Here is a 17,931-nt window from a genome sequence, read left to right as displayed (position 1 = left end):
GCCAGACTGAAAACCAGAAGTGCTCAATTAGCATTCCCTTAGCTGAGGAAGTGGGGGCCTCTGTCAGATACAGAAAGGCAGTGATTTCTGAAAAGTTCAGTCTAAGCTGGAAAAGAAGGGTTTACATTTATGGAGCATTTGTTCTGTACAAGGTCCCCTGCACCGTGTCCCTCTCCCAACAGTACTTCTAAGTGAGGTTATCATCGAGTTATCATCATCACCAGGCTCAAAAGAATGAGCAAGAGTTAACAAGTTATCAAAAATTACATATTAAGAAGAAGAACTGAAGTCATTTTATGGGCTTTTAAAAATGGACTTTTATTGGTCACACACTGCACACCAGGCTGTGTGGCAGGCATTAAAGACAACTATAACAAAACACAACCCCTGCAATGCCAGAGAATATTACAATAGGGTCTCAAGGGCCCCTCGAGAAAGTGAACTGAACATGTAACAAGATAAAGGCTTCCTTGAGATGAAGCTTGGTCTTGATGGCACATGAGTGGGGTTATCCGGGATAGGCATGATAGGGTTGTGGAAGTTTCCGTATAGAAGAAAAGGACTGTGCAAATCACAAGCCACTTGGGAGAACTGAAAATGACTTGGTGTAGCTGGAGCACTGAGTATGTTTCGGTGATTGGCAAGGGATGAGTTTGGGAGGGATGCAGGGTGTCAGATTCTGATTCAAAGGTTCTCATGTACTACGATAAGAGGTTCCAGTTTCATTCTGACATCAATGAGGAGCCAAAAAGGGTTTTTAAGAAGGAGAATGCCATGACTGGCTTTGCTTTTCAACAAGATGATTATGATGGGTGAGGAGGCTGGGACAGGGAGACTGGTGAGGAGACAGGCTCTGTGATCCCAGGGACGAAGGCTGAGAGTGCCAACCAGGGCAATGGCAGTGGCACCAGAGTGGGAAGGAGCGATTTCTGCACAGGAGAAATGACTGACTTCTTGATCAAACTGATGTAGGGAGGAGAGAAAGGAAGGAGGCTATGAAGACATCCTGTCTCTGGCTTGGGCAGCTGGCAGGCTGGAGGTATCATTAACAGAAATAGGGAAAACAGAAGGACGAGCAGATTTTGTGGGGGAAGATGGTGATTTTGGTTTTGGATGTGCTGAGTTTGAGATGCACATGGGAAATCCAACAGCACTGTTTAGTAGGCAGACATATGCAACAGGAGCTCACCTGGGAGCCCTAAGCGAAGTGGATCATGGCTGTGGTTGAGCTTTTTAAAGGAGAACATGTTCAGTGAGGATTGAAGGGGCCACAGATGCTGGGGGAACACTCACATTTGAAGAAGGGAGCAGCAGAGAGCAGCTCAGCAAGGACACCAAGAACTAGTGGACCGATATGTGGGAAGAGAGTCAAGAGAGTGAACACAGAGTAGGGCAAGAGATATGTGGCTGAGGCTGACTCAGTGTTCACCAAACTCATCCCTCCATTCCTGGATGCATAAGCAAGCTCCATTTCCCAGCCTCCCCGCATGTGGGGAGGGCCAGGGTTGCCAAACGAATGTGGGAGGAGGTAACGTGCAATTCAGAGCAGGTCCATCTTCCTCAGACTCTGCCTTCCCAGCCATGATCGCTTTGGAGGTTGCATGTAAAAGAACCTCTGGAAGGAAAGCACTCAGATTTTGAGTATTATTTGTTACTACAGCAGAGCCTAGGCTATCCTGGCTGATCCTGGCTCTGGAGTCAGATGGCTGTGTTTGAATTCTGTCTTTATCTCTTGTCAGTTGTGTAACTTTGAATAAACTGCTTAATTTCTCTGTACCTCAGTCTCCTTATTGGAATAACAATAATAATAGAATAAATAATAATAGAATAAATGACAATAAAATATACTTTAAGCAAAATATATGTTAACAAAATATAACAATAATATTATAATGATATCTATCTCCTATAGTTGCCTGAGGATAAAATGAGGCAACAAATGTGAAGTATTTAGAGTAGAAGAAATAATTTAGAAATGTTAGAGTCTAAGGGAGAGGAGAACGTCAAGAATTGGAGGGTGGTTTACAGCTGGGATCAGCCAACTACAGCCTGCAGGTCAAATCCACCATGCTGTCAGTTTGGGTACAGCCTTTCGGCTTAAATGGGTTTTACATTTTTAAATAGTTGAGATAAATCACATGAGAATTATATGGAATTCAAGTTTCAGTATCAATACATAAAGCTTTCCTGGGACCCAGCCGTACTCCTCTGTTTCCGTATTGTTACGGCTGGTTTTGCTCAACAATCCCAACAGAGGACATATGGCTCACAGAGCCTAAAGTATTTACCACACAACCCTTTAAGGTAAAAGTTTGGTGAATAAATTGCAGCAGAGGTCAAGAAAGATAACTAAAGAGGATTACTTGGAATTGGCACTAGACCACCAGCGACCCGGATAACGGCTTTATTGGGAACGGTAAAAAGGAGAAACTAGATTTTGGTGCCAGGCTGATCAAAGTCTGTTTCCTGACTCCACAGCTCACTAGCTGTGCGGTCTTGGGAAGTGTCTTAACTTCCACGAGATTCAATGTCCTTTGCAGTAAATTGGGGAGAAATGGAGCTACCTTTTTGGGTTTTCGTAAGGATTAGCAATAATGCACGTAACTCATAAAACACAGTGTCCGCCTTATAACGGGTGCTCAGTAAATGTGAGCTCTTGCTTGATTTCCTCTGCTGTCACCAAAATTGCTGTTCCTTTATAGGTAATGCCTTTTGGCTTTTAATATTTTATTTTAGTCTTCAGTGTTCTGATGTTTTACATTCTATGCCAGGTCTCTGCCAGATGGCTCCCCTTTAAGGAGGCCATCCTATTTAATATTATAACCTGTTCCCAACCCCAGCATTCCTAACCCCCTTACCTTGGTCTACTTTTCCTTTTCTCATAGGACTTACCACTTCTGACATCTAGAGAATTTACTAATTTATCTTGTTGATTGTTCAGTATCTGTCTACTCTACCAGAATGTAAGCTTCTTGCCTATTTTTTATAGTTACACATTTCAAGTACCTACACAGTACCTGGCATACAGTAGGGGCACAATTAGTATTTGTTAAATGACTAAATGAGAAAAAGAATAAGTGAAGAGTTTTGTTTTTGTTGTTTTTATCCTGCTCAGAACTGGATGTGCTCCTGTAATCTGGGGACTTGTGATGTTTCTCATCTCTGCAAAAAGTCTCAACTATTCTCTGTTAAAATAATAAATCAAAGAATAAATAAAAGGGAGCCTCTGCTCCATCCCCCTATTTTTTCCTGGAACTCTTTTTTGAATATGTCGGCCTAATCAATCTATCCTCAGTGACTCCTGAGTTGTTTCTTATATCTGACAACTGTTTAGCTTTCTGGTTTATTCTAAGGCAATTTCCTCAGTTCTGTCATTTAGTGTCTTCAGCTGTGTCTAGTCTACTATTCAAACTGTTAACAGAATTTTTATTTCAATGACAGTATTTTTTGTGCCTAGAATTTCTATATCTTTCCTTTTCTTTCTTGCCTCTTCCTTCCCATTCTTTTCTATACTTGTTTCATGGCTTATTTTCCTTCTATCTTCTTGAATATTTTAAGTATTTCCATATTGACATTTCTTTCAGACTTTCCTGTTCTCTCTAATTCTTGGGGCATGAAAACTTGTATTTTTTAATCAGCTGGATATCTGGTCATCGTTCATGTCTTTATGCAGCTTGTGGTTTTGGATCATGAGCTCCCCTTCAATAGCGGTGTTTGGAATTTGCCTCTGCTAGGGTCTTGGGAGGTAGCAACTGAAAAGACTCCTCAAGTCTATCACTGAACGCCCTGTCATTGGAGGCTGAGTTAGGAGGCAGTAGGGTGTACATGTGAGGAAATGTGCCCTAAGTTCACTTCCCTACTGTGAATCTATTTTTGTAACTGTGGGCAAATTACTCTGTGAGTCTTTATTTTCTTATCTATAAAATAAAAATAATAATTCCTATTTCCTAGAGATGTTGTAACGAATTAGTGACAGCATAAAACTAAGGAACAGGCACAATGTTCAGTATGTATTAACTGTTAATAAATGCTAAAAATATTATAAATACACGGTACCTATTATATCACTTGTCAATATTTTCTCCTTGCTTTTGAATATGAAAGAAGGAATCTAATGCTTATGAAAATAACTTCTTTTTTTTTTTTAAAGATTTTATTTATTTGAGAGAGAGAGCACATGCACGCGGGAGAGCATCAGCATGGTGGAGGGGCAGAGGGAGAAGCAGACTCCCCCCACTGAGTGCAGAGCCCTACATGGGGCTCAATCCCAGGACCCCGGATCATGACCTGAGCCAAAGACAGATGCTTAACTGATTGAGCCACCCAGGCACCCCTTGAAAATAGCTTCTGAATATGAATATGAAATGCATAGCTAGCCATTATATTCAGACACTGGTTATATCCATCTGCTTTATTTGTGACATATATTAGTTGAAGATGGGGGGAAAAACCCTCATGTTCACTCGGCTTTCAGCCATCGCAGAGGAGCACTGATGAGCAGTAGAAGGAAGTTTCAGACATTACCCTCTTTTTAAACAAAAAGCCTAATTACAGAGTTGGATCATTTGCCAACTATTTTGGATTATTAAAATATAGCAGGAGGGAGAGTTCTTCTGCTGAGAGGAAAATGACCCAGATAAATTTCTCTGGTTTTATTAAAATAGAAAATATATTTGACTTCTTGGCTGTGTTGTCATTGGTCGTTAGTCTTTTCAAAGGTTAGAAATAGCAAAGCAGAACCCTGAACCTGTAGCTAGTACTCACTAAATACTGATAGTTCATTATCGGAAAGGGATAGAGAGACACAGGCAAATTCTTGCGCAAGAGAACCTCACATAACCTCATTTCCTTCTCATGTAACTTAAACCACAAACCTTTCCTTAATTAATTGCTGTTTTGGAACTGTGGGGAAGAGGGGGCTGAAGGGCCAACGTTAGTGAATAAAAGCTGTAGGCTAGTATGATTTATCGTGGAATATGCTGTTATCTGTACGCACCTCAAAAATGATTTATAACTCTAATTTTCATAAAACATTTACAAAGGCTAAAATTGAAACATTTAAAGAGAGAGATCTTTTTAGATTTTAATTACCTGATCTTCATAATCAGAGCCTGTATCAATGGTCTCTCCAGTGTCCAACATCATTGAAGGATCAAGGTCACTCGAACCTAAGATTAGAAAAGAAAAGATTACCCGGTGAAGGCCGTCTGTGTATGTTTCTAAAGCAAACCCTCTCCCACTAGGTTTCCATATTGTTCTATGGTTATGTTAAATTCTCAAACATTTTTAGACTCTTCTCCTCTGCTGGGCACCATGTTTGGGCTCCCAGATAGAAAACATAGATATTCTAGACACTGTTTCCGGCCCTAAGAAGAAGACCGCCCTGTGGAAGAGACTGATTTGTCAACAGCAAGGTTCAGAAACCAAAATAAAGAGCTACTAATTCCGACTAGAAGTGGAAGTGATGACGGAGGTAAGAGCTAAGCACAAGGAATGAATCTATGAGCCCGAACTTTGAGGGTGAGTAAGGATGGTCCAGGAGGGGTAGCGGCTTAGGGGTGTACAGTAGTAAATGAGATTGAGGGAACACCATGAGCACAGTACAGAGTGGGAGAAGAGCAGGAAGTTCCAGAAATAAGTGGGGCTGAGTTTGCTCACTCCATGAAAACAAGTTTTTCCTCCAGCCTTTGGGTCACTTTAGTCCCTGATGATGAGAAACATTGGGTTAACTTAAAGTATTAATAGAGAACTGCCCCCCGCCCAGGTACTACAGGTTACATTAATTTTCTTACCCATTAATCCTCAAGGCTCAAACTCAAACCGGTAATTTTCATAATGGGGCTCCTGGAGCACAACTGATTTATCATCCTTGTTTAATGACTCTTTCCTCCCGGGAAATACATATCACCTATCTAGCCAGAAAAACAGAATTCAGTGCTGCCCATAAAATGCTATATGGCCCTGTGAAGAAACGAACCACTCCGCATTTCATTGTAGACTTGTCCTTGCCAGATAATTCTTGGTCAGAAGACACGATGACTAATGCTTAATGAACATTAAAGACGTCAAGCATCTCACATGCTTTTCAGAGATAGACCTCTCCCAGAGAGGCTGCTCTCATACTTTCTTCCAAAGAGAGATTTAAGGTATATCCTCACACCGTCTTTTCTCATCTCTTCTCTTGTTTTTTTCTACTCATCATTACCCCTACTGTTTATCAAATTAACTAAGGACTAGCCCATTGACCTGTTGTCTAAGTACTAAGCAGTAACAACCTTGTTTTTGTGTATCTTTACACTTTTTTTAAAGGGTGATAAAATGTTTCAGAGTGGAGATCCTTGACCCATCAAAGAATTTTGGAAAAGTAACTAACTGTGGAGTTGCCATAGAGAGCAGCCCTTACCAACCCCATTGTTAATAAGGTGGTTGCCAGAAAGGACTGGGGAAGGGGCGCCTTTGTGGCTCAGTTGTTAAGTGTTTGTCTTCAGCCCGGGGCATGATCCTGGGATCCTGGGATTCTGGGATCCTGGGATCAAGCCCTGCATTGGGCTCCCTGCTCTGCTGGGAGCCTGCTTCTTCCTCTCCCACTCCCCGTGCTTGTGTTCCCTCTCTCACTGGCTGTCTCTCTCTTTCTCTCTCCATCAAATAAATAAATAAAATCTTAAAAAAAAAAGAAGAAGAAAGAAAGGACTGGGGAAGACAATGCACCACACGCTATTAACAAAGTGAGACTAAAGGGGTCATAAGGAAACTTAGATATCATGTATAATTTTATGAAGTAATGGCATCATACGTAATTTTTCTATCTTTGTATTTTTGCTATTTTTCAAATACGAAATTTTATAAGGTATATCTGAGGGCCAAAATATTTGATTGATTTGAAGCCCATTTTGGGATCAGTTTGCACTTATGTGTTGTGGGGTAGTCGAGATGTCAGAAGTAAACATGTATTCTTCCATTATAGGATCATGGAAGTTTTAGGACCAGTATTTCATAGAATACCACCCCCTCATTTTAGAAAAGAAGAAAATAAGCTTTGCAGAAGTAAAATAACTTGGGCTAGGTCCTACAGAAAGTGAGTGAGATCAAAGACAGAATTCATAGGTCCCAACATATCCTGCCTACTCCAAAGTCTAAGCAGGGGGGATCCAAACAGCTTTATGAATAGATGGTTCATTACAGTACCCTACGGGACGGGACTTGGAGGAGTTGCTGTCTCTCCCACATTCTGAGAAAATGAGTAACAGGGGATGGCTGGTGATGAGACGTGTCACCAGGTGGCTGTGGAAATGGGAAAATCAGAAGTGGAATCAAGGAGTGCCACTCCAGTCTGGGACAATCAATGCTCCTTTTGGGGTGGTTGCTATTGAGAGCATCATTAAAGGTAATGCCAATTTTCTTTAGCTTTCACTGTTTTCATAATATGGATATTACCCACCACTGACTCGCAGAAGTGGTGATAGGTACTTGGATTAAGCGGTACCCTCATCTCAGCTGTATTTGGAGTGATTCATGTGGAATGAGCAATGCGCTCTGAACACAAAGGGTTATTAAACATATAGCCGCTTTTAGTTCCTGTGTCCTACTTATTTTATTCAATTAGAAACTGTTCTGTCAGTTGTTTTTAAAAAGTACAAATGTTGAAGAGCTCTTAAACAACCTCGTTAACAGCTATTACACATTAATATTTAAACTGAAACAAGATTGTTAGAAAACTACCTCCAGCAATGATAGAATGAAGAGACCTTTGTTTAAGGGGGGGAAAAATCTCTTTAAAAAAAAAACTTGTGCTTACAGAAAAGAAGAGATTGGCTTTCCTAATAAAATGCTTTTAACAGAAATTTTATTGTATCATTAAGGGATGCAATTTCTTGACATGTTGTTGCTCTTGGCAACAGTACTAATAAATCATAGGAAGCAATAGACAATGGATGTCATTATCAGCTCAGATAGTGATTGAATAGCTTTCATGTTCTTTTAGCATTGGTTGCTTGGTTTGCTGAAAATGGGACCTTTAATAATAGTCTAAGGTTTGACATACAGTAGAAGGAGGTAAATATAGATATATGTACACATTTTTGCCTTCTTTCATTGAACAATTTAACACATAAAACACCTGCAATGATCTCATTACTCAAAAGGGACAGCAAAATTAGGGCATTTTGTAAAAGTGATAGTATGGCTTTCACTTCCCCCCATTTTGAATTTCTCAATTTCTTTTAGATTTAAAAATACTCTTTCTGTAGGTACAGAGCTGAAATAGAATCCCCCAGGGAGCACTCCGCGTCACCAGTTTCAGATGTCGAGTGGTCTTCGGAACGATTATTTTCAGGCTGTCTCCCTAAATTTAAGTGGGAAGATGATACAAATTGGCTTAAGAGGTACTGGAAGGCTAAGCATATCGCTTTCTGGGACAATGTTGCAGACTTTTCTCCTCCTCGTGGATCTTTAATCTGAAGTTTTAGGAAGATCCCCCTCCCACTTTGAGTCCCAAGTCGAGGGGCACTCCTGCAAGGCAGAGCTTCCTGGGTAGCGAAGGGCATCTGCAGTTAAAGTTCCTCTAACACATCGTTTGCCCCGTCTGAGGAGAGCGGTTCTCCCTTGTCCTGTCTCTTCTGCTGAACCGTAAGCAGCTTTAGGTGGCATTGTATTTCATCTCTAAATTTAAGAACAAAATTTAGACATTCTATGCATTTGATACATACATGCTGCATGACTGAAAAACGAGTAAAAGGATATGTACATTTTGCTTTTGCAAATCTCGATCTTCTCCATTCACTCCACAAACATGCAATCCCTCCTAAGTGCCTCAGGCGTCAGGCACCGAGAGCCCAGCTCTTATTCCAACAAGCATGGAAAGTGTTAGTAACAGTTTGCATTAGAATTCCTTTGAAGAGCACTGCATTTCTTTGGAAAAATATCTGGACAGTATTTGGGATTAGAAGGTGAGCTCCTCCAGGGATCTGGTGTTGGAACCATTTCTGGGTGAGCTGGGCAGGAGTGATTTTCCAGTTACTCCAGAGGGAGGAAGGAAAAGAGAGAGGGCAAAGAGAGCAGAAGAGAGGAGGAGGAGAGGCTGTGAGTCCACATACTGAGACGAGTGGTCCAGCTGAGGTGACTAGCTGGATGAAAAAGGGCTTCTGTGGTATCTCCTATGAGATTCATACCACGTATCAAACACACACACACTCTCCATCCTCATAAAGTCTTGCATTCTAATAAAGGAAACAGATTTTTAACAAGCAGTCCTATACCTGATTATATAATCACAATTGTGATAAACACCCTGAAGGAAAAGTACAGGGGAGTGTGCCGGGTCTAATCTAGTCTGTGATGGGGGCTGAGAACGCCTCCTGAGGAAAATCACATTTAAACTGAGATACAAAATATGATCTGGTCGGGTGAAGGATGGTCTAGGGGGTAAGAGAGTAGAGAGGATGCACACGGGGGCAGGGATACTAAGTAACTTGTGCAAATGGCCAGAGGCACCAAGGTGCTTGAGACATTCAAGGAGCTGGAGGAAGCTGGTGGGGTGTCGGGGGTGGGGGAAGGCGGTGCTGGGGCAGGAGGAGGACCCCGCAGCAAAGCTAAGGGTATTTCTGTCATGCTAAGGACACTGGCTCTCAGCCTGCAGGGAAGTCACTGAAGGTTTTGCTTTGTTTTGTTTTGTTGGGAAGGCAGAGGGGGCAGAGCTGCATTGAACGAGGAGCCCCATGGCAGCAACAGGATTCAGAACAGATGGGAGAGGCTAAGGATGGGGTAAGAGGCCAGGGATGAGGTAAAAGGCCCAGAAAGAATGACAAAGCCCTGACGAGTGCAGTGGGGATAAAGAACAGGGACTGTCCCAAGGTATCCTTGAGGAATGACGACTAGTGTGGGCCGTGAGGATAGGGACATTTTTGCCTGGCTCCCTTAATAGAGAAAAACTGCCTGATCTCACTGAAAGGTGGAATCTAAAAAACAAAACAAAACAAAACAAAACACTGAAGCAGAGAGTAGAGCGATGGTTACCAAGGCATGCAGGCAGGGGAAATGGGAGATGTTGGCCAAAGGGGCAAAGTTGCAGTTATATAGGATGAGTAAGTCTAGGGACGTAATGTACAGCCTGATGACTATAGTAATAACCCTGTATTAAGTACTGGAAATTTGCTAAGAGAATATATTTTGGGTGCTCTTGTTACACACAGAAGAATGGTGACTAGGTGAAGAGAAGATATATTAATTAGCTTACCTGTAGTATTCATTCCGCCGTGTAATCATCATGATGCACATCTTAAATATATATTTTAAATATATAAATTTTAAAAATTTAAAAGAAGAATGGAAAGCCATTCACAGGGAGGTGATATGGGAGCTGTGGGGCGGCTGAGATTGTGCAAAGAGGGGGTCCAGAGAGAAAGGAAGAGTAGAGGGACAACCTGGGGGCTGACAATTCACAGAGCAGGGGCCACGGACATGGCTCGTTTAACTGGGTGAGTCAGCAGCATTTACAAGCCTGGAGATTTCACCTACAGATGAGGGCTTCTGTTTTCTCTTGAAAGAGAGACAGAGATCCAGCAATGACTGGCCCATTCCTTAATGGCAACAATAACACGGGGCTCCAAAGTGGCTGCCTCCTGTAGGGGAGGCATCGTGTATTTCCCATTTACCACAGTCCTCCCTTGCTCACTCCATCAACGGAGGGCTGTTATAGATAGAACAGGCTTATTTTAAGGCTGGAACAGGACTCAGTTTTCAGGGTTCTGAGGCGTGGAGGGGAGCTCGTGGGAGTTGAGGCTGTGAGCAGACTCCTCTGTTCAGAAGTTTGGAGGTACAGAGAGGAAAGATGAGGTCCCCAGAAACCTCTGCTATGGGGCAGGGTCTCTGTACTCTGAGGACGCAGCCCCTGCCCTCGGGCGGTTTACAGACGCGCACAGAAGCCAGTGCAGCCACGTCACTGTGGGATGAGGCCACCTTGGAGAAACGCCACTAGAGAGCCACAAAGTGTAGTGTCGACTGTTCTAAAGAAGGCAGCTTAGAGGACGTGGAGAAAAAGGAACCCTCACATTGTCAGTGGGAATGCAAACTGGTGCAGCCACCGTGGAAAACAGCATGGAGGGTCCTCAAAAAACTAAAAAGAGAACTACCATATCGTCCAGTAATTCCACTAGTGGGTATTTACCCAAAGAATACAAAACCACTAATTTGAAAAGATATATGCACCCCTATGTTTACTGCAGCATTATGTACAAGAGCCAAATTACGGAAGCAGCCCAGATGTCCATCGACAGATGAATGGATAAAGAAGATGTGGTATATATGTACATTGTAGTATTATTCAGCCATAAAAAAGAATGACATCTTGCCATTTGCAACAACATGGATGGACCTAGAGGGTATGATGCTAAGTGAAATAAGTCAGTTAGAGAAAGACAAATACCATACGATTTCACTCACATGTGGAATTTAAGAAACAAAACCAATGAACAAAGGAAAGAAAGAGAGACAAACCAAGAAGTAGACTCAACCATAGAGAACAAATTGATGGTTACCAGTGGGGAGGCGGGTGGGGGATGGGTGAAAGAGGGGAAGGGGATTAAGAGTCCACTTATCATGATGAGCACTGAGTCCTGTACAGAATTGTTGAATCCCTCCACTGCACACCTGATAATAATATCACACTGTATGTTAACTATACAGTAATTAAAATTTGAAAAAATAAAGAAAACCCAAGGGTCAGCTTAAATCAGCTCCTCCACTCCACCGTCTTAGCAAACTGAGGATACCTAGCCATTAGATGTTTGTTGTTAGAGGTCTAAGTAAATGTTCTAAATAAAAGATTGACTTACAAGGCATGGGGGTCATAGCATTTTCCAGAGCAGCAACGCTCTGGTTTACATGATCTTACATGCTTCTCACTATTCCACCTTTCCCTGCAGTAGGCTATCTTATTGTAACTATCACTGAAAAACCAGGCAGGTGCGTTTACATTGTTATCTGTGCTCTGCGGGGCTGCCCAGAAAGACTACGTCCTTGCCTTTCTTTGAAACTACTCTTCGGGTGCTTCAAATCAAATATGGTTAAACATTTTAAGTGCATAGCCTTTTTCTTTACAGCTCAGAGCTTTTTTGGTCTTTACCCACTGAGGCCATTATTGAGAAGAAATGTCAGGACTGGGACAAAGATTTGAGAGTCATCCACATGGAACTGATTGTTGAGACTACGAGGGACAATGAGTTGACCAGAGTCAGAGCCAAAGAGAGTGAGAAAAGGGCCAAGGGCAGAACTGTGAGTACTGCCTGCAGAGGGGAATGTGATAGCCCCGCACTATCACAATGTCAAACTTCTGGGGTGTGAGTGCTTAGGAAGAGAAGGCTCAGAGCCAAAACGGGAGCTGTGGGTTGGGATGGGAGTAGCCATCTGACAGAGGGGAGGCTTTTCCCAAGGAGGTGCGGCAGAGGCAAGTATGAGTTAAGGAGTCCTAGGGGAACTGTATCTATATATTTTTCAATTATAGTCACATAGGTCCTATGTTACGTTGGGACTGCCTGCTAATTTACATGTGCAATGACTGCAGGAAAAGCATTACCTATAAGGGCCAGATGGAGAGTCCTTCTTTTCTATTTTGTTTTGTACCTTCATTTTTAAATCAGGAAGTATAAGGCTCTGAGGACAGTGTCATCCTTAAAACCTTACAGCAGATTGTTGTGCTCCAATATTACTACGACGCTCCAGACACTTGGCAGTGGTCAGGCCGGACTGTGGCCCAAAGGACACAGTGACTTACCTGCTGCAGCTTCTTTGTTTGGAAATAACTTGCTGTCAACTGCCACGCTGATGTCATAGAACACCTCATCCTCGTCTCGGTCAGCATCAAACTGGGCGCAATCAGGACAGACAAGTTGGGAACAAGAGAAGACATAGATTAGTTCATTCCCAAATACAATGAGCATGCATCACACAACTGTATTTCTAACACAGCAGGTCAACAGGAATTAAAGCCCCTTGAGTCTTAAACAGACCCCTAGAGTTTTTCAGCCTAGACCACATATCAAACAGAGAAGGATATTGGGGAGTAAGTGTACAGTCACTCACTTATGGTTAAGAAAAATGTGTAGAATTTTCTTAATTTGTAAAGTACGCTCTGGAAAAATGTATTAAAATTTACCTCGTGCCTTCTGGCTCTTAGGGTTTTTGTTTTTAATTAAAAAGAACCATGAAAATACGTAGTTCTGAACAATGGGGGGGGTTTCCAACGTACCCCCCAATGTTGAAAAAAGAAAGAGCCCCAAACCGAATTTTAGTTACTATACTAGATACTATAGATACTATACAATAGATGGAGTCTGTAGACACTACAGACTAAGATGTAATAAAAATTATAGACTTAAACATTTCACCATTCTTTAAAATTTAGAAAAATTTAAATATTAAAAATGTGGTTATATTTATAAGTCCTCTATGTCCCAAGTTGTGCAGTGTTTTTTAAAAAATACATGCTCATCTCTTTAGTTTTTAAAAACTAAAGCTTTGCTGAATTATAATCAACATATAATAAACTGTATATATTTAAAGTGTACGAATTATTAAGTTTTGACATCCATGTCTGCATAGCTGTGAAACCATCATAAAAATCAAAATAGTGAACATAACTATCACCCTCAAAAGTGTCTTTGTGCCCCTTGGGAATGAAGTCCTTCCACCTGCTCCCTTACCTGGTAATTAATCATTGACCTACACTTCTCTAACTCTAGATTATTTTGCATCCTCTAGAATTTCATATAAAAGGATTTATACAGCATGCAATCTTTTTTGTCTGGACTCTTTCACTCAGCCCAGTTATTCTGAGATTCATCAATGTTTTATCCATCATTCATCCCTTTTCATTGCTGAGTAGTATTCTGCTGTACGGCTACACTGTTAATCTCATCCTGGGTATCTTTCAGCTCAGACATTATAGTTTTCATCTCTAGATGTTTGATTTGAGTCTTTAAAAAAATTTATGTCTCTATTTAAGCCTTTGAATATCTGAAATACAATTATAACATTTAATGTCCTTTGCTAATTCTAACATCTGGTGTTTCTTTGCATGTTTGGTAGTTTTTATTGGATGCCAAGCATCGTCATTTTGACTGTGTTGGGTGTTAGTTATTTTTGTATTCCTATAAATATTCTTGAGCTTTGTTCTGGAATGCAGTTTAGTTACTTGGAAACAACTTGATCCTTTCAGATGTTGATTTTAAGACTCGTTGAGCTGACCAAAAAATTGCTAGAACTGATACACAATTTCACTAAAGTCGCAGAATACAAATCAACGCACAGAAATCTGTTGCATGTCTATACACCAATAATGAAGCAGCAGAAAGAGAAATCAATAAATCGATCTCATTTATAATTGCATCAAAAGCCATAAGATACCTAAGAATAAACCTAACCAAAGAAGTAAAAGACCTGTACTCTGACAACTCTAAAACACTGATGAAAGAAATTAAAGATGACACAAAGAAATGGAAAAACATTCCATTCTCATGGATCAGAAGAGAAAATATTGTTAAAATGTCTATATTACCCAAAGCAATCTACACATTTAGTGTAATCCCTATCAAAATATCAGCATTTTTCACAGCTAGAGCAAGCCTAAACTTTGTATCAAACTGTGAAAGACCCTGAATAGCCAAAGCAATCTTGAAAAAGCAAAGCAAAGCTGGAGGCATCACAGTTCTGAACTTCAAGTTATATTACAAAGCTGTAGTGATCAAGACAGTATGGTACTGGCACAAAAACAGACACCTAGGTCAATGGAACAGAATAAGAAACCCAGAAATGAAAACAACTATATGGGCAATTAATCTTCAACAAAGTAAGAAAGAATATCTAATGGAACAAAGACAGCCTCTTCAACAAATGGTGTTGGGAAAACTGGACAGAGACACACAGAAGAATGAAACTGGACCACTGTCTTATACCATATACAAAAATAAATTCAAAATGGATGAAAGACCTAAATGTGAGTCAGGAAACCATCAAAATCCTAGAGGGCAACACAGGCTGTAACCTCTTTGACATCAACTGCAGCAACTTCTTACTAGATATGTCTCTCGAGGCAAGGAAAACAAAAGCAAAAATAAACTATTGGGACTTCATCAAAATAAAAAGCTTCTGCACAGCAAGGGAAGCAATCAACAAAACTAAAAGGCAACCTACAGAATGGGAGATGATATTTGCAAATGACATGTATGATAAAGGATTAGTATCTAAAATATATAAAGAACTTATCAAACTCAACACTCAAAAAACAAATAATCCAATTAAGAAGTGGGCAGAAGACATGAATAGACATTTTCCCAAAAACTATCCAAAGCCATCCACTTGGCTAACTAAAAGATGCTCACCATCACTCATCATCAGGGAAATAGAAATCAAAACTACGATGAGATATTACCTCACACCAGTCAGAATGGCTAAAATTGACAACATAGGAACAACAGGTATTGGCCAGGATGTGGAGAAAGAGAAACCTTCTTACACTGTTGATGGGAATGTGCACTGGTACAGCCACTCTGGAGAACAGTATGGAGGTTCCTCAAAAAGTTAAAAATAGAATTACCCTATGATCCAGGAATTGCACTACTAGGTATTCACTGGAAGGATACAAAAATACTGATTTGAAGGGGTACATGCACTCCAATGTTTATAGTAGCCTTATCAACAGTAGCTAAATTATGGAAAGAATCCAGATGTCCACTGACAAAACCCAAATGTCCACTGACAAATGAATGGATAAAGAAGATGTGGTATTGGGGTGCCTGGGTGGTTCAGTCAGTTAAGTATCTGCCTTTGGTTCAGGTCATGATCCCAGGGTCCTGGGATAGAGCCCCGCGTCAGGCTCCCTGCTCAACGGGGAGCCTACTTCTCCCTCTCCCTGCTTACTGCTTTTGTTTCCTTTCTCTCTAGGAATCACCTCATTGCTTGATGTAAAGTATCTTGAAAATTGTTTTTTAAAATATTTTTTTCTTTTTCTTTTGTCTGTTTGTTTTACGTGGGAGGGAAAATCCAGTCTCTATTATTCCATCTTGGTCAGAAGTCTCAATTCTTTAGCTTTTAATCTTAATTATTATCTTGAAGACATTTAAGAGGATTTAAGTGATTACTCCTTTATATTCTCCTACTGAAGCGTTTCATCATTCTTAGTGAGGGAAATTTTGGAAGCCTAAATTAGAAAGTTACTTCCTTACCTCCTCTTATAGTTAAAGCACATCTGAATGGTGTTTCAAAGTGCTTTTACCATGTCACAACAGCCCATGGGAAAGGTGAGGCAGATAGTTTTCTATTTTACAGGTGAGGAAATATCTACTTAGAGATATTATGACTTTCTCAAGTCAAACAGCTAGTAAGCAGAGCTAGGACTTGAATTCAGGATGACTGACACTTTCCATCCTACAGATACCGTCACAGTAAGACAAATATAGCCCTTCTGCTCAAATGAGTGTTAACACAGCCCTTTTTATCTAAAAGCAAGATAAGAAAAGCAGCTGGTAGTTGATACAAGGGCAGATACAAGGAGACCATGAAGGCACATTTAGTGCCATCTTGATGCACTGTTCCTTATATCCATGCATACTATGGCTGGTTTTTTCTTTCAAAATATTTATTAGCTATCATCAGGAAGAAGCAACATACTAAGGAGGGATTTTGATTTTCTTTTTTCTTGGACTTTTGAGATATGGGTGGCAGCATTGTCATTTTATAAATAAAAGAGCTTAAATTTATGTTTTAGTTTGGGGTTAACATTTTACTGGAGGGTGGGTGTGTGTGCAATCCCAGGGCAGTAAGTGTAAGGAAAAAAGAAAAGGCAAAGAAAAAGGGAAAACAAATGTAAGGTAGTACATTCCTGGAAAGGCCACAGCTTCACAAGAAAACGGAGCTGGCAGATTGGTCTCTAGAAAGGCTAAATGGACCCTCTGCATCTCAGAAGAATCTGACAGAAGGGGGAACAGGAGAGGTATTTATATGTTGGTTCCTTTCAGTTTTTTTTCTCTTTTTTTTTCTTTTCTTTCTTTCCTTTCCCTCTTTCTTCCTCCCCTCCCTCCCTTCCTTTCTTCCCTGCCTCCCTCCCCTCCCTCCCTTCCTTTCTTCCCTGCCTCCCTCCCTTCCCTCCCTTTCTTTCTTTTCTTTCTTTCCCTTTCTTTCTTTCTTTCTTTCTTTCTTTCTTTCTTTCTTTCTTTCTTTTTTCTTTCTTTCTTTCTTTTTCTTTCTTTTTCTTTCTTTTCCTTTTTTCCTTCCTTCCTTCCTTCCTTCCTTCCTTCCTTCCTTCCTTCCTTCCTTCCTTTCATTTGAGAGAGAGCATGCAAGCATGGTGTGGGGAGGGGAGGGGGAAATGGAGGAGGAGGGGGAGGGGCAGAGAGCAGAGGGAGAGGAAGGAGTGGAGGGAGAAGCAGAATCCCTGCTGAGTGGGACTCTGGGCTCATGACCTGACCTGACAGCAGATACTTAACCTACTGAGCCACACAGGTGCTCCTGGTTTCCTGTTTTTCACTGGTCCAAGTTTTTACCTCTGAGGAGTTAAGTACCCTCTAATTCTTGATTGCGCTGTCTAGCCCCTGGGGCAGCCACTGAGAAGCCATACCCCCTGCAAGAGGAAGCAGCACAGCATCTGGATCTAGAAATGCTAAAAGGAGCCAGAGCCTCTGTAGGGCTGGTCTGGTTGGGCCTGCGTGCTGTCTCTGTAGAGATTTCCATCATGGTGGGGATGATGAAGCCCAGCCTTTAACGCTGAAGAGGCTGCTCGGTTGTCAGCAATGTTGGACATACAGGGCAGTGGTGACAAGGCTCTCCGTTCAATAAGCACCCAAAGCCTGGCACACAAGTGAGTCAGGGAGGCTTCAGACTGGGCTCAGACAGCTTGAAACTCGACTGGAGCTTGGTTTGAATTTCTGCTTCCCCCTGTAGCAG

The 17,931-nt window shown here is 41.2% G+C and overlaps 1 protein-coding gene across 3 annotated transcripts in view; it reads right to left on the bottom strand.

Annotated features, from left to right (window-relative positions):
• The window catches only part of AK5 (adenylate kinase 5), a 240,236-nt gene that overhangs the window by 102,858 nt on the left and 119,447 nt on the right, over window positions 1-17,931 (bottom strand). For all 3 annotated transcript variants that reach the window (XM_045801984.2, XM_045801986.2, XM_045801985.2), the window contains exons 7-8: window positions 12,767-12,857; window positions 5,092-5,168 (exon numbers count right to left, since the gene is read on the bottom strand). In XM_045801984.2, coding sequence (XP_045657940.1) covers window positions 5,092-5,168; window positions 12,767-12,857 — 168 coding nt within the window. The remainder of the gene's footprint in view (window positions 1-5,091; window positions 5,169-12,766; window positions 12,858-17,931) is intronic.

This window comes from Ursus americanus, chromosome 12 (genome assembly GCF_024610735.1).
Source record: "Ursus americanus isolate L20-20 chromosome 12, mUrsAme1.1.p, whole genome shotgun sequence".
NCBI lineage: Eukaryota > Metazoa > Chordata > Mammalia > Carnivora > Ursidae > Ursus > Ursus americanus.
Note: the sequence above shows the minus strand (reverse complement) of the source record. Positions and strands in the feature narration are given on the sequence as shown.